The sequence below is a fragment of the Bos grunniens genome, chromosome 15 (assembly GCF_055505025.1).
Source record: "Bos grunniens cultivar Pamir isolate PY7600 chromosome 15, Bosgru_T2T1.0, whole genome shotgun sequence".
NCBI lineage: Eukaryota > Metazoa > Chordata > Mammalia > Artiodactyla > Bovidae > Bos > Bos grunniens.
Genome location: NC_141179.1, coordinates 76,973,219 through 76,990,061, shown reverse-complemented (window position 1 = coordinate 76,990,061; position 16,843 = coordinate 76,973,219). Strand labels below are relative to the sequence as shown.

Genomic DNA, 16,843 nt, shown 5'->3' with positions numbered 1-16,843 from the left:
GAGTCTGAAGCATTGGTTTAAAGAAGAATCCTAAAGATAGGACCCATGATATACAAAGCAGTAGAAAGCGGGTGACCAGATGTGGTATCTCTAGCCTCTTCTCGCTGCAGTTTTCTACAGGGAAGAAGCCCTACTCTGCTGAGCCACTTTCCAAGCCCCTGGAACGAATAAGGCCTTCTCCTGCCTGGGTGCCTTTACCTGGAGTGCCCTCTTCTCCCTGAAACCCAACTGCATGCAGGCTGCTTCCCTGCTGTGGAATCCTCTAAACAGGGCTGATCACTCCCCAGTAGGGAGCACCCTGTCTGGGTTAACACTCGTCATACCAAACTGCCATTCCGTATCTCCATGTCATTCTCCTCTCTCGGCTCCTTGAGAATAAAGACCCCGTCTGGTTCATCTTTGTGAAGTCCCAAGTACCTAATAAGGAACCTGATATTTAGGAGAAGCTGAGGAAATAGAAGAGAATCTTAAGAAAAGCATCCTTGTCATTTCCAGCTTGTCACTAGCAGGACCAGTGAAGGCTGACTTCATGTACCACCATGCCTCTGGCAAGGGCAGAAACGAGGCATTGTCTGCTTTTGACATCATAATGACAGGAAGGTTCTGATTCTTGAATTCCGTGTGACTGGAAATGGTTGACACTGAGTGATTGGGAGGGGACTTCGCAGGAAGTTCATCGAGCCTGTTTTCTTACCTAGAGAAATGAGGATGGAAGGTGAACTTTAAGTATTCTTATGTTAAGCAGATTTGGTTGGTAAAAGTACCTGGCGTCTGCTTCTCACCACCTAGAGTCGTGGTCCTTGCTGTTCTTCTTACCCTTCCTGCCTAACTATGAAATAATGGTTTCTAATCGTTAAGAGACAGGAGCAGTAATGGACATCTCCAGCCTCTTCCAGAAGCCAGGGCTCCTGCCCAACTTCTGGGCACAGTCTGCCATCCTAGCAAGGTTTCTCCCTTCCATAAGTAGCCAGAAACACCTGGCTGAAGGCAGACAGCTCCAGGGTAGAAGCCAAGATGCTGTCACAGATGGGGCCCGCCTCGTAGCGGGTGCAATTGAAGTCTGCTGTGGAGATGAGGGGCGCAGGACACCCCACCAGCTGCTGCGTGCATAACAACAAGAGCTGCTTCTCAGGCCTCCCAGGCTTGTCAGGCTTTTGATTCTCAACAGGCTCCACCTGCTGCTTAACAGGGGCTTCCCAGGTGATTCAGTGTTCAAGAATCCACCCACCGATGCAGGAGACGTGGGTTCGGTGCTGGGGTTAGGAAACTCCCCAGAGTAGGAAAGGCAGTGCACATCAGAAATCTTGCCTGGAAAATTCCGTAGACAGGGGAGCCTGGTGGGCTACAGTCCATGGGGTCGCAAAAGAGTTGGACACGACTGAGGACGTCCACACCGCTTAGGAGAGGAGCTTAGTAATTTGAAAGCTCTCATTTGGGAAGTGTTTCCCTCACACGGGAGGCAGGATCCAGGCTTCTCAGCAAGGTTTTTGCTCACCCTGTGTCCACCCAGTCTGACTGTAAACTCCCTTACTACAGAAAGGTTTCTGGTTTTCCAGGTCTTGGTTGCCTGAATTCAGTCCCTGGTGGGAGGGAAGACACCAGCTTTTGGGGACAGCTGTGCTGTACCACCGTTTAAGGCAAGAAGTGCCATTTTTGTCTGAGAACAGGGAACTAGGGTTTAATGGGACCGTAGAGCCTCTCCCTCTTTGCACAGGTGAGTGTGGATGGGTGTCTCCCTCCGTCGTGTCAGGCTCTGTCCGTGAAGGGCCTGTGGGTCCTGGGCCTGTCCTGGAGCTCCTGTCAGACCCCCTTCTCCATGGGGTTAGCTCTTGGAAGTCACTGTGCTAACGTTGAGAGGTGAAATTGTTGGGCCAGCAGATGTTCCTAGGAGAACATCCCCAAGAACATTGACTTATTTTAATTCCCACTGAGGGACCGGCTCTCCCCAAGCGATGATTCCTTACCCAATCCCATATGAACACTGTGAAAATGAATTGCTAATTGCTCTTAGCCTGGGTGCACTTATTAACAGCAGTTCTTCAGACCTGTGGATCAGTGCTTGTCAAACTGTGCTCCTTGGACAACCTGCATTAGAATGCACCGGGTCCTGGTTAAAATACAGGCTCTACTTCAGACCTGAAGTCAGTAAGAATTGGGCGGAGGGGACCAGGTATTTGTGTCTGTCACACAAGCTTCCAGATGATCTCATATGCACTTGAGTTTGAGAACTGCTGTTCTTAATGACTGCTTTCTTCATTTTAGGTTTCTGCCCTCAGCCGCTCCAGCAAGGCAGAGACAGTCTCGGGTTCCCTTCTTACCGTGATTTTGTGTGTGGTGCTCTGATCCTTTGCTGATTTTGTTGAAGGCACAGTGCCTTTGTGTTGTTTCCTATCAGACTCTTAGCTTTTTGGCTGTCCGTGCTTCACCTCCATCCTTTCTCAGCTGTAATTGCTTTCCAGGGTTCTCCCTTGAATATCTCTGTGTGCTGAATTCTTTTCTTCCCCATGCTCAGTTTAATTATTATCCTTGTTTCTGGGATCTAGGGTCCTCAGATATTTGCCTTCTCTGCTGAATAAGGCTAGGCTTAGTCTTCCCAATCTTAGTATCATTGGCAAATCAGGAGAAATAAGATTGGACGCCTATTTTGTATCTCCCTTCCCTCTGTCCATTTGAGGCCCCTCCAGGCTGGATATGCTGTTGTCCAGGCCTCAGGGCCCCACTTGCTGCCTGACTCCCTCACACTTGCTCCAGTGGGGCTTTTTGTTAATTTCTGTTTTGTTTCTAAGTTGGACATTTAGGGATTGCCAAGCTGAAGTTTTGCTGAATTCTCAAAACACTAAACTGCCTGAGTTCCTTCTCTGCTTTCATTTCCTAATTGGAACAAAGCACAATATTGTAACTGAAAACAGCAATTAATTTTCTAAAATTGTGGCAACTTGCACAGTGTAATAACTTTGGTTGTAACCAGTGAAAGCATAAAATAACAAGAATATAAAATTACTAATGAAACTAGAAGTAGTCATACAGCAAACCGTTCTTCCAGTTTGTATGGGTGACAAGTGCTGTTCTACCTCGGAATGGGGGCAGGAGTCAGCGGTGGGGGTGTGGGGGGCAGTGCTAGGGCAGTTTGAGCTGGAAAGCAAGAATACATTTCGTGGTTTCCACCCAGGAATTAACAGGTGTTATGTTTCTTCTCCCAGATGCATAGACCAGCCCTCCCCACAGCAGGTGGGGGTCGTAGGCATGTAAGTGGTTTAATAAGAACTGACAGGGCTTCTCATCCCATAACCCATGCTTATCCTAGAGGCACTGGCCGCCTGACTCTCAGCCGTGCTGGTTTGCTTTTCTCTGATCGTTTTTTTTTGGGTGGGGGGTGGTGCGGCAGAAGTGATGGACGAGGGACTTGAGGGGGAGAAACAAGCCCTGGGACGGAGAGCAGTTTAGCTCTCCTTTCTCCCGAAACAGTATCGTGCTCTGTAAGGCAAAGCCTCCAATAACTTAAGGGCCAGTTTTATTGAAAGCTTTTTCTTTGTGGCTATGTGGTGAATCTGTATTCAAGGATTGAGCATCCATTACCCAGACAGATGGTTAGTTTGGAGGGGGTGTGGGGAAGAGAACCTGCCCTTCCCTCCCTTCACCGCTGTCTCTCTCTCTTCCTCCTGCTTCTCCCCTACTCACCGCCTTCCTCTCTGCTCTCCCACCGCCCCGCGCCCCTTCTTGACCCTGAGAGTTCTGCTTTTCTGTGCTGGGCTGTCCCCTGCTGTACCTGCTCCCTTGAGCGCTCCAGCTCCACACATATGCATCCCCCAGGACTTTCCTGGTGGTCCAGTGGTGAAGACTCCATGCTTCCGCTGCAGGGGGCTTTGAAACTAAGACCCCACATGCCTCAGGGTGTCACCAAGGGAAAAAAAAAAAAAAGATATGCACCCAGGTCATTCTCAGTAGTTCCTAGGCAGCAGAAAAGGAAGGCAGGCTTTTTAGACCTGCAGCCTACTCATATCTAACTGGGCAGTCGGTCTCGGCGTGTATTCCCAGGACTGAGTCCGCATCATCAGGGAACTTAACAGAAGCGCAGCTTCTCGGCCCCATCCCAGACCTGCTGAATCCGAAGCTCTGAGGGTGGAGCCCAGCCATCCTTGCTTTACCAAGCCCTCCAGCCGAGTCTACGGCTGAGTCAAGATTGAGGACCAGCCGTCAGCTGCACGGAGCTTCTAGTCAGACCCGTCAGTTTAGCCTGTTATTTGCTCTCTTCCTGTCACTTTGTCTCCTCCTGTCTCTGAAACCTCATCTGGTTCATTTCTGTGGCTCCTTTAGCCAGATCTCTCAGACACCGTCAAGAAGTTGAAAAATTGATGAGGACCTCCTCCCCTCAGTATTTGTGGATCCTGCTGGCATCCGAGTGATGGCACTTTAAGGACCAAGGCTGTGGGGCCTTCTTCCCAGTTCTAATTAAGATTCTTACCTGCCCACAGTTGACTTCACTCAGGCCCATGACTGTTGGCCTGCATGTTATACGGAGATTCTTAGTCTTACAAAGTGAGAAGCAGCAGCTTTATCTTTCTCTCTAGGACCTTCCCCATCTGAAGGAGTAGTTGTTGAGTTCCTTTTCCCAACATTCAACTTACTGTTGTCCTTGGATGGGAGATGCTGCTGGGATACCCATTAATGGCTATCTTAGTGTCACCTTGGTCATAAAGAAACATTGGTTGGCTTTGTTTCATACCATTTCATAGCCATCTTCACAGAACAGCCTAGGGATGACTGATGATAATGATTATTACCATAGGTTCATTAAAATGGACCACAGAAAAGACTTGGCATCCAGAGTACTCAAATCAGTCATAACTAAATTGGAGCAGAGACCCTGGGTCAGGAAGGGTGGCCAGTGCTGTCAGCACTTGACAAGCATTATGTAACTAGCATCTGTAGGCTCTTTTGGCCTGTCCTTGCTCCAGTCTTCAACATATACTCTTTACCAAGGCTTCCTCCTTGCCTTGAATTTAGCCTGTGATCACATCCAATCATCTGCACTTACTTAGATTCTAAAAGTCTGATATTCAAACATGACCTATAACTCTAGTTCAATCCAGAGTATTCTCCAGAAATCTTCAGAGAACTGAGCCTCTTCTTAATCTTGTCTGGCCTTGGGAGTGGCAGACACAGAAAATAAAGAGATTTTATTTTTGTATCCTGGAAGGGTACTATTTCTTCAAGGAGAGATGGGGATAAAAGAGAGACAGCTTTGTTGTCAGAAATGATTTACTCCTTCCTAAGATTTTTGTCCTCATTAATTTTCTTAAAGCTGCTTGTCAGTTGATTAAAAGCCGCTTCCGCTGCAATTATCTTAAAGTTGACTTCAGAGATGTGGTTGCAAAGCATCCATCCTCGGAAAGTTCCTTTCTTCAGCACATCGTAGGAAAGGGGGAGGAGGTATGGGAGAAGTCAGGGGTGTCTCTGATGTGATTTGTCAGAGTAGGGAGGGGGCAAGATACAAAATTGAAAATAACGTTAGAGCTGCAATCAAAGCCATTCGTTTAGGCGAATTTTTTCCATGACAGATTCCTTCGACTTTGACAGGTTTTTTTCTTTTTTCCCCTCCATGGCTTCTTAGTAGAACATAGCCTGTGCTGCATTTTATTCTTTTCACTCAAAATCTTACTGAGCCCCTGCCCTGGGCCAGATACTCGGGTCTGGGAGTACAGTGAACAGAATGGATCTGGTCCCTGCTGTCCTGGTGCACACACGCTCAACGTCTGGCTTCTTATTGGCCTTGTCACTGCGGCGTCCCCAGCCTTCACTGTGCCTGGCACCCAGGAGGCACTCCGCGTTCGTTCTGGGAAACGACGTCGCTCTGAAGTCTTGTGTGCCGTGTGTGCCCTGCACGTGTGTGAACACACACCCCTACGCACCGGCACCGTTGGTGCGCCTGGCCTGTGCCTCACGAGATGGCGATTGGACGTAAGTGTTAGATGGAATCCTCGTGTAAATGGGGTGTCTTGCCGCTATCCAGAGTTCTGCCCAGCATCAGCGAGTCTCTCAGGGCTCTAGTCCCAGCCCTGAGACATGCTGAGAGGTTCCCAGTGGATGTTTCAGAAGTGAAAGGCGAACCATTTTGTTTTTTTTTTTTTTAAGAATTGGTTGGAGAACCAACTTTTCCATCTCTAGAAGCCGAAAGTATTTTATTAATGTTACCCCCATCTTGAACTTTCTTCTTTCAAAAAAGTATGGATCAAGTGAAATAGATGAGGGCTTCCCTGGTGGCTCAGTGATAAAGAACCCACCTGCAGAACAGGAGATGCAGGAGACACAGGTTGCATCCCTGGGTTGGAAAGATCCCCTGGAGGAGGGCAGTGGCAATCCACTCCAGTATTCTCGTCTAGAGAATCCCATGGACAGAGGAGCCTGGCAGGCTGTGGTCCATAGGGTCGCAAACTTAGCAAAGTATATGAATATATTTGAAAGACTCTCTTATCTGAGCCGAACGTCTAGAACAGCTAAGCATTTGGCCATTTCCTTTGAGATTTAGAAAACTGAAGAAAAGTTTAAGAACTTGTGCTGTACACAGAGGTGTGGGCACAGGAGGCAGTAATTCTTTTTAACTTCTGGAAGTTCCAGGAGTCCTGCATGCCTTGGTATTCAATTCAGCACAGAACGGGATCCCTCAGCTGAAGTCAGATATCTCTGTGCTTCCGTCCTAATGCTGAGAGATGGTCTTTGGAAAGCATCAGGCCGACTGAAAAAGAAAATTCTTATTCTCTGACTGTCCTTGGGATCCCTTTGAGAGGAACAGGTGAATAAGACAAAGTCTGTAGGTCTCCACAAATCACAGGAGATTGGCTGGAAATGACTTCAAGGCACCAGGTTTATCAGGAGCAGAGGAGGGCAACAGGTTCCCAAGAGTTAAGAAAAGGAGCTGTTTGCTCTTCTTTTCTGCTAGGAGAGCTTTGGTTTAAACACGGGTGATCTAGGAGATTTGTTCCTGCTTCAGCTGAGTAAAGAGTAAATGACTTGGTATTCTGGTTTTTATTCTTAAATAACCACTTCAAAACCAATATTCTATGAGTTCTAAACGCCAATGTAGTATATAAAGAAGGCTTGAAGACAGTCAAAGAAATGAAAGTTTCTGAAAAGCAGTCAGATTTTCCTAGGGATGAAGAAACTTGAATAAATAATACATGCGTCTAAAGCAAATCAGCAGCCCAATAGAAGGAACAGGTGACCGCAGTATTCCTCCCCCAGCCTCCTCTGGGATACGTGCATTTCTCAGCCTGTGACAAGATGTGTAGCCATCCATTTCCACTGAAAAGGTCAGCTGTCTCTTAGCATCTGCTTTCCATTGATTTTTCTCCCACTTCCCAGAGAGTTAATTCTCTTCTAGGAACCCTCTCTAAGAGCTTAAAGCTGCCCTTGATTCCCGTCGCCACCCAGAAGGCATCTCTCCTCCTCACAGTTCTTTCTGCCCCGAAGCCCCTTTGGCTTGGTGACTCCTCCCACGGCCTTTCCGCGCATTTCTGGTTGTCCCCTTCATTCAAGAGGCCTTCATTGTCTTAGTTAAAAACAAGGGCGACCTGCTGGCAGTTCTTGACCTCTTGCCGCTGTGTCAGGGTCCTGGCTTTCAGGATGGTGAGGTTCCCAAATATAAGCAAGATAAGCACAGAGTTCTGTTCTTGGCTGATGTGAGCAGCGCAGTTTGCTTTTTGGACTAATGGTCTGAGCTTTATTGACACGCAGTGGAAAAGAAAGCATCTTGTTGAGGGCAGCAATTCATTTTTCCTCTAAATTTTAAAAGGATGAAGAGGAAGGTTCCCCACTGCGTTCCTCTGGCTGCCTCTCATTCTTTTCCTGTCTGTCTTTGAAGAAGAAACAGGACCCTTTTAGTTTTGATCCTGGAACCGATTGCTTTTGTTCCTACTTCCTGTTAGTTAAGAGGGTTTGAGGGATGGAGAGGTGAGTGGTACAAGAGACCATCTTGGGCCCCAGAAGTAGAAGAATCCTTGTCTTCTCCCACTGCCTCAGAACTGTAACGATCCTGGCGACCTGACTCATCCCCTCTTGACACACTGAGACTGCAATGACTGAAATGTGTGTTCCTTCTGGCTTATTGATTCCCATTCCGCTCATAGACGTTAGAAATAAGAACAGCCTCCTTGGGTGGGGGGGGGGGGCGGGGGAGGCTCCCCTCAGTGTTTGTCGTCTAGCAGGGAACACCTGCAGGAGAGACAGGTTAAAACCAGGGCTCTGCAAACGTGACTCAGCAGCTGGGTTTCATGTCCAGCTCCCCAGAGGGACCCAGGACCTGATCGTCCTCCTCCAGTATATAATGGTGGTGTAGCTTGTCTTTCGTCAGAGACGGGGAGGAATTTTTGGCAGGCCCCCGGCTTTGTCCTTAACATCCAGCAGGGAGTTTCTAGACACCTGACTAGTGTTAAGGAAGGCTCTACTGGAGATATATTTGGGGTGCCTTAAAATAAAGGCCAGAGCTTCCTTTGCGCTGTCTCGAATCTTCTCTCTTGTTGGTGCTGATGGACTTCGGGTTTGCAGAGCTAGTGCCAAGCCCTGTTGGAAGTGTGGGAGGAGAACCCACAGATCACCCAGTCACAGGGTTGGAAAGACTGATGGCTGGAACCATAAATGATCTGGGAGTAGCCAGAGCTACCCAACCATCTGTCAGCATCGGGGAACTTGCTGCCCAGGTATTCAGTTATCTATGGGGCCGATAGTGAGGAGTCATCCCCGGCCCTTGAGATGCTTTGAGCTGTTAAACTGCATCCAGAGAAAGGAATGGAAACCCCACCTTTCGGTGGTTTTCCACACGGAGTAGATGCTCATTCCTTGAGGGTCCTTTAGTTCCAGGCATGTGTTAAACAGAAGCACTGGATCCGATGGCCGCTCAGAACCTTTACAGCAGGGATCCTGCCTCCTCTCTGCCCTTATCCCCCCTTGTCTTTTTGCCCTCATCTCCCTTCTTCCCATCCCCACATTAGAGTGTGATAAGTAAGCAAGTGCTTATCAGGAATTCTGGAGGCTGCTGATCTTCACGTGGCATTTTCTGGCTTCCTGCCACAAAGCAGGATTTAGCCTAATACCCAAACGCTGGAGGAGATGGGCTCTTGGGAGCTGCCCTTTCAACACTGTTTAAGGACTTGGGGAGGGGGGTGGTGTGCCATAGCCAGAGGACAAATTGATGCCCCGTGATTCCTATAGCCATGGAGGTTGTGAACAGCCGTGTGGCAGGGTCTCGGGGTCTCAGCCTGTAATTACTTCTCTCCAATCGCTCTGACCTTGCCACGCCTAAGCTGGGTCACCCGTCATACTGGCTTCTTGAGAGTTTTGTCCCCTAAGCAAGTTCCTGTACTTGAAAGCAAATTGATAGTATTTGCTTGTTAATCCCTCTGCAGTAGCAGGCCATAAAAGCTAAATTTGTGACCTGTGAGGTGTTTGTTTGCTTCTTTCTTAGGAACATTTCTAGAAAAGAGTCCCCTTATTCTTATGAGCCCTCGGTCAAAACACTCAGCACGACCTTAAAGCATTTAATTTCCAAACCATATCGTCCCCCTTCTTGCAAGACCAGTTTCCCTGGCCCTTCTGCCTCATTGCCTGCAATAATGAATCGTTATGATTTTAGGGGAGACTCTTGTGAGGCCCATTAGAGCTGCCACAGGTGAAAAATGAAGCTTCCCTCATCCACCCACTGAAATGAACACACATCCCTTCTGAACTCTGGGTGTATCCCCACCTTAAATTATCGGACCTTTGGAGAAGGAAACATGAACACGTTAAGAGATCCCAGCCACAGTTGCCTGATGACAACCACTTTGTCTTTTGAGTTTATATACCGAGTCATATTTACCAGAGAGCCGATAGGGTGGACAGAAACTATTGATTATCTTTTGGAAAAGGGAAAACCTCTGTGAGAAAGGATGAAGGCACCACACCCATCCCCTGACTTGAAGGAGAAGAGTTGCGTAGGTGCAAAGGGCAGAACACTGGCCCTGCCATCACGTGGACAGTCACCTAGTGAGGCTGGTGGAGAGGAGTGGCCGTGGATCCTTCCCAGCTCCTACCAGACATGTACGTGCAAGGAAGAGATTACCCAAAGGCAGTGACTCGTTTAGAAATTCATAGACCCCACTGGGCCCTTTTTGAGTAGTTGCCTCAGACCGAAGATTTCAGGAGCCCTGGTTAATTCTTACATCTGGAGTTAAGTGAGGTAGGGAGGGCATAGGAGATTCTTAATGCAGCAGCGGCCACAGGGCAGCCGGTCTTAGGCCTCAAAGCAGAGCCGGTTCCTCGTCTGTTACAGACCCACTTGACCTTAGGACCGCAGCAGCGCCGTCCAGCAGCGTGCTACTAGCTGCCCAGGCACATTCCTCAGCACCACAAAAGCTGGAGAATGTTTACAACGGGATTCTGTGTGTGTGTGTGTCTACCTCGAGCGCACACGCCACTGAGTTCTCCTGTCTAGAGACTGTCCTGTTGAAGACCTTTCAGATAGACACCCAAGGCACGTGAACATATGTTCCCAAATGCAGGGCTTCTTATCACTTGATTTCTGTAAATGGTGTCGACCCTTAGCTCAGTGTTTAACTTTTGGGAGGAGTGGGGTCTCTCATCAGGATGATGAGAAAAGCAATTATTATTATGCTGCCCTAGATTCATTTTTAAGATCGCTTTCTAAACTACACTGTCCTTTGTTCTCTCATTTTTCCCCCTTCCGTCAGCCTTCAGCGACAGGTAAAGGCAGATGAAGTTCATCCTTAGCTTATAAAAAACCTAAAAGAGGCTAAAAGAGAAAACTTTATATTGACTAAAACTCTAGTGTATAAATTCTCAGTTTTGTGTCCTTCTCATAGGCCCTGATGACTTTTTTTGAAGCCCCAGATGCTGGTTCCTGGAAATATTGTAATAACCAGAGTTACCATTTCTGAGCCTGGCCTAGGTATTTTATGTACATAGTTTCTCTTTATCTGCCCCATTATTTGAGTGCTGGTGCTGTCTGTGTTCACTTTCCTGCATTGGAGAAGGCGATGGCACCCCACTCTAGTGTTCTTGCCTGGAGAATCCCAGGGACGGGGGAGCCTGGTGGGCTGCCGTCTCTGGGGTCGCACGAGTCGGACACGACTGAAGTGACTTAGCAGCAGCAGCAGCTGTCTATGTTGAAACGGAGATCCAGAGACATTGTTAATGCAGTGATGTCAGGACTCAGACGCAGGTCTTTCTGACTCTAAAATGTTGCCCTTCACCCTTCCATTGCCTCTGACTGAAGTCGATTCTGGAACATCGTATCGATCAGTAGCCAGATCTCACCTTCAGCCCAACCTGAGACAGAGCTAAGCTGCCCCCTGAGAAAATAGTAGCTTTGGAAAGATGTAGACCGATGAAAGGAGATTCCCTTTGGGAACTGGTCTGTTTAATGGTGATTTTATATACGCTAGAAAGAACTCATGTACCTGTGTTTTCAAGAGTTCCCTCTGCCTTGCTTCCTACATCTTACTGCACCTTCTCGTTTTCCTTAAGAATAGCAGTTTTAACGTTGCTCTTAATGAGGTGAATTAAGAATGTTCTCTGATGTTATCACCCCCTCCCGCCCCCCCATCACCTTCAGTTCCCCACTGCTGTGAGAGTGCTGTGGTTTCCGTGGTAACGGGGCTACCAGGGGAGCTTGGCTCTCCCTGGTTTGTCTGGTCAGAGGAAAGTTCGGGGCAATGCTTCCTGCTGTGCTGGGCTCTGCATGGGGCTTTCCAGGGGCTTAAGTGAAAGCGATGAAGTGAGACACGTTAGAGGCTGTGAGGTGAGCACAGCGAAGCTTCACGCAGAGAAGTCCACATGTGCCCTGTGATTTCCTGACCAGTCCTTAGCCCTCACCTCAGGTAAGAGGGTCCCGCCCTCCCCTGTGCGTCCCCAGGCTCTCAGATACATTCCCAGTCTAACCATTTCCTTTCTTCCCTGTGGTTAACTTGCTTCAGGCCATACGAGGGACTTTGTTTCCCCCTGGATTTTGTTATTCTTGGTAACAGACTGTTTCTCCTCCCATTCTCTTTTCTTCCCTCTTTCTCCCCCACCCAGAGAGTTTTCAACGTCCTTTACCCCATGCCTGCTGACCAGCGGAGACATGTCAGCATCAATTCTGCCCGGTGGCTGCCCGAGCCAGGGCTTGGCCTGGCCTACGGCACCAACAAAGGAGACCTGGTGATCTGCCGACCGGAGTGAGTGGCTGGAGGGGGCCGGGGGGAGGGCGTGCAGGGGGCGTCTGGGGGAGGTGTGCAGGGGGGCGTCCCGGCGGAGGACTGGGGTCAGCAGCGTTCACCTGTAGGTCTGGCTGGTGAGGTGCGGTCTTCCAGAGGGGAAATCCGAACCTTGCTAGAGCCTGCCTCGTTCTTGGCCTCACTCCTTAAAGTGTCCTTTCTACCTCGGGAATGGTAGCTCTCCATTCCAGAAATCTTCAAAAGATTGGTGTAGTTACCAAGTGCTCTTAAATCTAAGGCAGTATTGTTTTTTTCTTTGTTTTCCCTTGTTCTCTGGTTTCCTAGTGATAGTCAAGTTTCCCTGCAGGCAGAAGCATAGATATCAACAGTTCTTTTCTAAACCCTTTTTGAAAAATTCAGCAGGTGGTCTTGGGTTTGTGTAAATGCCACAGACCCTAACTTAAGAAATAAAACCAAGAGTATAGCGTTAAAGCCCTAATTTGCCAAGCCACTGATCTCTGACAGCCTGGCTCTATCTGTGTTCTGCCTGTTTTCCTTTCTGCTTGGGCCTCCATCTCATAACACTGAAGGCAGATTGAAAAGCTCAGTTTAAAATGAAAATGATAATTCACTGGTCTTGATTGAAGGAGAGGGTGGGGGGGCAGTGGGGAACCAGAGCATTGCTGCCCTACATCCTTATGACACCTCCTTCCCTCTCCTCTGGTGTTTTGGGGCAGAGAGGTCGGTTCAGGCCTCCTGTCATTCAGAGCCCTGGGAGTCCTCTAGGTGTGTCATCCGCTTCCAGAGCCAGCCAGGTGGGGAGACTCGAACTCTGTGCTTCAGTGCAGACCAGGCTGAGGGCTGCGTGGACCAGTGCAGGGGTCCAGCTGATTAAGTGTCACATCTGCCTCCAGGCCCTCGCATTGGGCGCGGAGCCTCGTCCGAGGGGAGCTGCAGAGTGCAGAGCAGGCGTGGCCTGGCTGGTCTGCTAGGGTCTCTGGTCGTTGGGTGTGTCCACGTTGCCTTTCGATTGGGCCCTTGGTGATTCTTCCCAAAATGTGTGTTTGAGTCACTTCTGGTGGACCAGCAAGGGACAGGTGGCTGAGCCCTGGTCAGCCGAGCTAGGTCAGTGGCCCAGGAGAAAGAACGTCTGCTTCTGACGACAGCTCTTTGATCCCACCTAGAATTTTCAGAGCCCCTTCCACAGGGAGGCGGCCGGCTCAGCCCGACCTAGTCAGGCTGCTCCAGGCGCCAGGGGCTGCTTGGTTTTGCCAGCCACGCTCTCCTGGACTCCAGGACTGTGGAGCCTGCCCTTTCACCAGCTCCTGGTGCCCTTGCAGAACACAGCCTTCGTCTTCACGACTGTGCCGCTGTTAATTCAGGCACTGGATCTGTCCATTTCTGCCCTCCCCCAGCCTGTCCGTAGTCCTGGATCTGTCTGCCCTGGACGATTTTACCCTTCTTGCCGCCGTTCCCCAGAGCTCATGGCGCTGGTGGTCTGATGCCTCCTCCTTTGTTAGTCCTTCACGAGAGGACTCTCCCAGGCGCCTCTCCCGAGACTGGACAAGAGCCCCGGGTTGCGGCCCCCCTCAGCAGCCCCGTGGTTGCGGGCCTTGCGCCCCTCCTCCCGCAGGGCGTCCTTCTCAGCGCTGCAGTCTTGTCTCTGGCTCCGGCTGCTCACCTTGCCCCACCAAGGCTCCCAGCCTCTCTTGCAACAGTGGTCTGCTCTTAGCAGAGGCAGGCTCTCTACTCCCGGTTTGTCCTGGCCCCACCGAGGCTTTTACATCTGAAACCCCAGCCTACACGCTCGGTGTGAGTCACAGACTCCTCAGCCAGACGCAAAGCTGGCTTTGGCCCCTCTCTTCTCCCCATATGTCGTCTTCAGCATCCAGCGTCTCTGCAGGCGGGAGCCATCTTGGGCTGCCTGGGGAGCTCTCTTGTGGTTTGTTGCTCTTTAGTCTCTCAGTCCGACTCTCTGCGACCCCATGGACTGTAGCTCGCCAGGCTCCTCTGTCCACGGGATTCTCTCGTCAAGAATACTGGAGTAGGTCGCCATTTTCTCCTCCAGGAGATCTTCCCAACTCAGGGGTTGAACCCGTGTCTCCTGTATTGTAGGCGGATTTTTCACCACTGAGCCACCAGGGGAGCCTGGGAAGCTCTCTTCCCTACCAGCAAGTCAAGTCTCCTCCGTGGCAGGAGAGCAGTTATGTTTGACACAATGAGCAGCGCCCCATCCCAGACCTAGTTGTGCTGGACTCCGAGCGAGTTAAGCCTGCCTTTTTGGTGGTGTTCTTTGCTCCTGATGTCTTGGGTCATGTGGGTTAACGCCCCATACCTTAGGGCTGATATTTCAGGGTAAATCAAGATGGGCAAGACTTTGTCCCAGGTTGTCCAAAGGCTCTCCAGGTCTCCGTCACCTTCATTTCTGTACTCCAGGCAGGAAGTACCGTGAACAATATTCAGGTAAGGAAGTGAAGACCCACCACGGGTCTCCAGCGGATCAGTGACAGAATGAGGCTTCCTAAGTTTGCCATCCAGAACTCTTTCCTGTAGCTGATTCTTAACGTTTTTTTCAATCAAAAACTGCTATAGAATTCCAACAAAAGCAACATACTCTCTTCCACAGAAAAAATACACCACTTGCAACTCTGTAACTCTCCGAAGACCTCGGGTGAAGAAAGCAGCCCCAGATCACCTGGAGGCGTTTAAGTGGTCAGGTGACTGAGGCAGCAGGAAATGAGCGAGGCTGAGTGAGGCCACGGACGTCTTTCTTTTTTTTTTAATATTTTATTTATTTGGGTCCACCAGCCCTTCGTTGTGGCACACGAGATCTCTAGTTGTGGTATGTGGGATCTAGTCCCTGACCAGGGATCGAACCGCAGCCCCCTGCATTGGGAGCAGGAGTCTTAGCCACTGGACCCCCAGGGAACGCACGTCTTTTGAGCGCACTCTGAGTGCTCTCCGGCCCAGGATGAGGAGAACAAATAGGAAAGTAGAGGCCCAGCGCTGTCAGCGGCTGCCTGGCCCCGCGTGACACAGCTCCCTGGCACCCCTGTTCCCAGGGGCACACCAGCTGGCCGGCCAGCTGGGCCACGATGACCGCCCTCGCTCCACACCAGGTGGTCGTCTGCCTTTGTCTCAGGCTCAGGCAGCTGCACCACGCTCTGTGCTTTCAGTCCTGTTCCTGGTTTCTCCTCCATTGTCTTAGCCTTGACACGCTCTCCAAGCACAAAGACAGAGGTAACAAGCTTCTTGGGCTTCTCTTGATGGGTTTTAAAAACCCACTTGACAGTAGGCGAAAAAAGCCTCAGGAAACGCTCCGTCTCCCCAGGACAGGTGAGGAGACGAGCCACTGTCCTTCAGCCTAGAGCCCTTTCAGTGGCCGATAGCCCGGCTGCCCGCCCCCCTCCCCCCTTTCTAGCAGTGAGGGGCTCCTTTCTCCTTTGCTTCACCCCCCACTTCTCCCAAGCCACTCCTGTGCCTCTAGCTGATCACCAGCCCAGCCGACACCCCCACCAATGACCGCAGTGGGTGTGAAGTGCCAGATTGGTGTGAGGTGCTGCTTGCTCACTTCCGGCTTCAGAGGTCAGCCCTACAGATGGGGGGGTGGGGATGTGCGTCTGGGAAGACCACTGCGTGTCAGAGTCTGCTCAGAAGGCAGAATTCAGAGACTCACGTCAGGAGAAAAGGAGGCCGGGGGGAATCCCCTGGTGTTCCAGTGGTTAGGACTCAGCTCTTCCACTGCCGAGGGCCCGTGTCCAGTCCCTGCTCAGGGAACTGAGATCCCGGCATGGCACGACTGCGCCCCCTCTTCCTCCCTCCAAAAAAAGACCTTCTAGGAGAAAGCTGTGTGGAGCTTTCCAGGCCTCCACTGATAGATGAAAGAAGAATGTCCTCAAAGGGAATTATACCCTAGAAGTTGGGATGTTCGGAGCCAGAGCCCTGTGTGAGAGCGGCGTGAGGGGTCGTTGAGCCAGGCCCAGAAGCACTGCTCACAGAGGCATCCAGGTGCTGAACAGAAGTCTGTTTGACACGCCTGGCCCTGACTGGCCTTCCCACTCTTCTCCATCCCTCTTTGTCTAGCTTCCAGGAAGGACCTAGAGCAGACAGTGGTGACTCACTCATCGTCCCTGAGGACCAAGGAGAGAGGAGAAGGTTGGCGCCGTTCCTCAGCTTAGAGATGGAAATAAGTGACATTGAGCACTGAATGGCATTTCCATGGCCAGAGAGGGTTATCTCCAACTCTGTTCCCTGGTCCGGTGCCTGGCCTTTCGGCCAAACACACGAGCTTGTCATAGTCAAGCTGGTCTGACCCCAGAAGGTAGAACAAATGACGGCTCGCGCTGGGCTTCTTGGTGAGGAGCAGAGGGGCTTGGGAGCAGCACGGCGAGCATCCCTGTGGCCCCTGGTCTGTTTGGCAGCTGACAGCCTGCATAGACGGCCAGTTTGCAGCTCGGGGCTGAGGACGCCGGCTGCCGGACGGGAAGTGTCTGAGGGGCTCTGAGGACGCAGGCTGCCGGACGGAAGTGTCTGAGGGGCTCTGAGGACGCAGGCTGCCGGACAGGAAGTGTCTGAGGGGCTCTGAGGACGCAGGCTGCTGGACGGAAGTGTCTGAGGGGCTCTGAGGACGCAGGCTGCTGGACGGAAGTGTCTGAGGG

At 50.6% G+C, this 16,843-nt stretch overlaps 1 protein-coding gene across 13 annotated transcripts in view; it reads left to right on the top strand.

Annotated features, from left to right (window-relative positions):
• Positions 1 to 16,843, top strand: part of AMBRA1 (autophagy and beclin 1 regulator 1) — a 172,920-nt gene that overhangs the window by 143,979 nt on the left and 12,098 nt on the right. For all 13 annotated transcript variants that reach the window (XR_015142362.1, XM_086341418.1, XM_086341417.1 and 10 more), the window contains one exon: positions 12,067 to 12,206. Coding sequence is in view for 12 of the 13 variants with exons in the window: in XM_086341418.1 (XP_086197544.1) it covers positions 12,067 to 12,206 (140 nt within the window). In the remaining variant the exon portion in view is untranslated. The remainder of the gene's footprint in view (positions 1 to 12,066; positions 12,207 to 16,843) is intronic.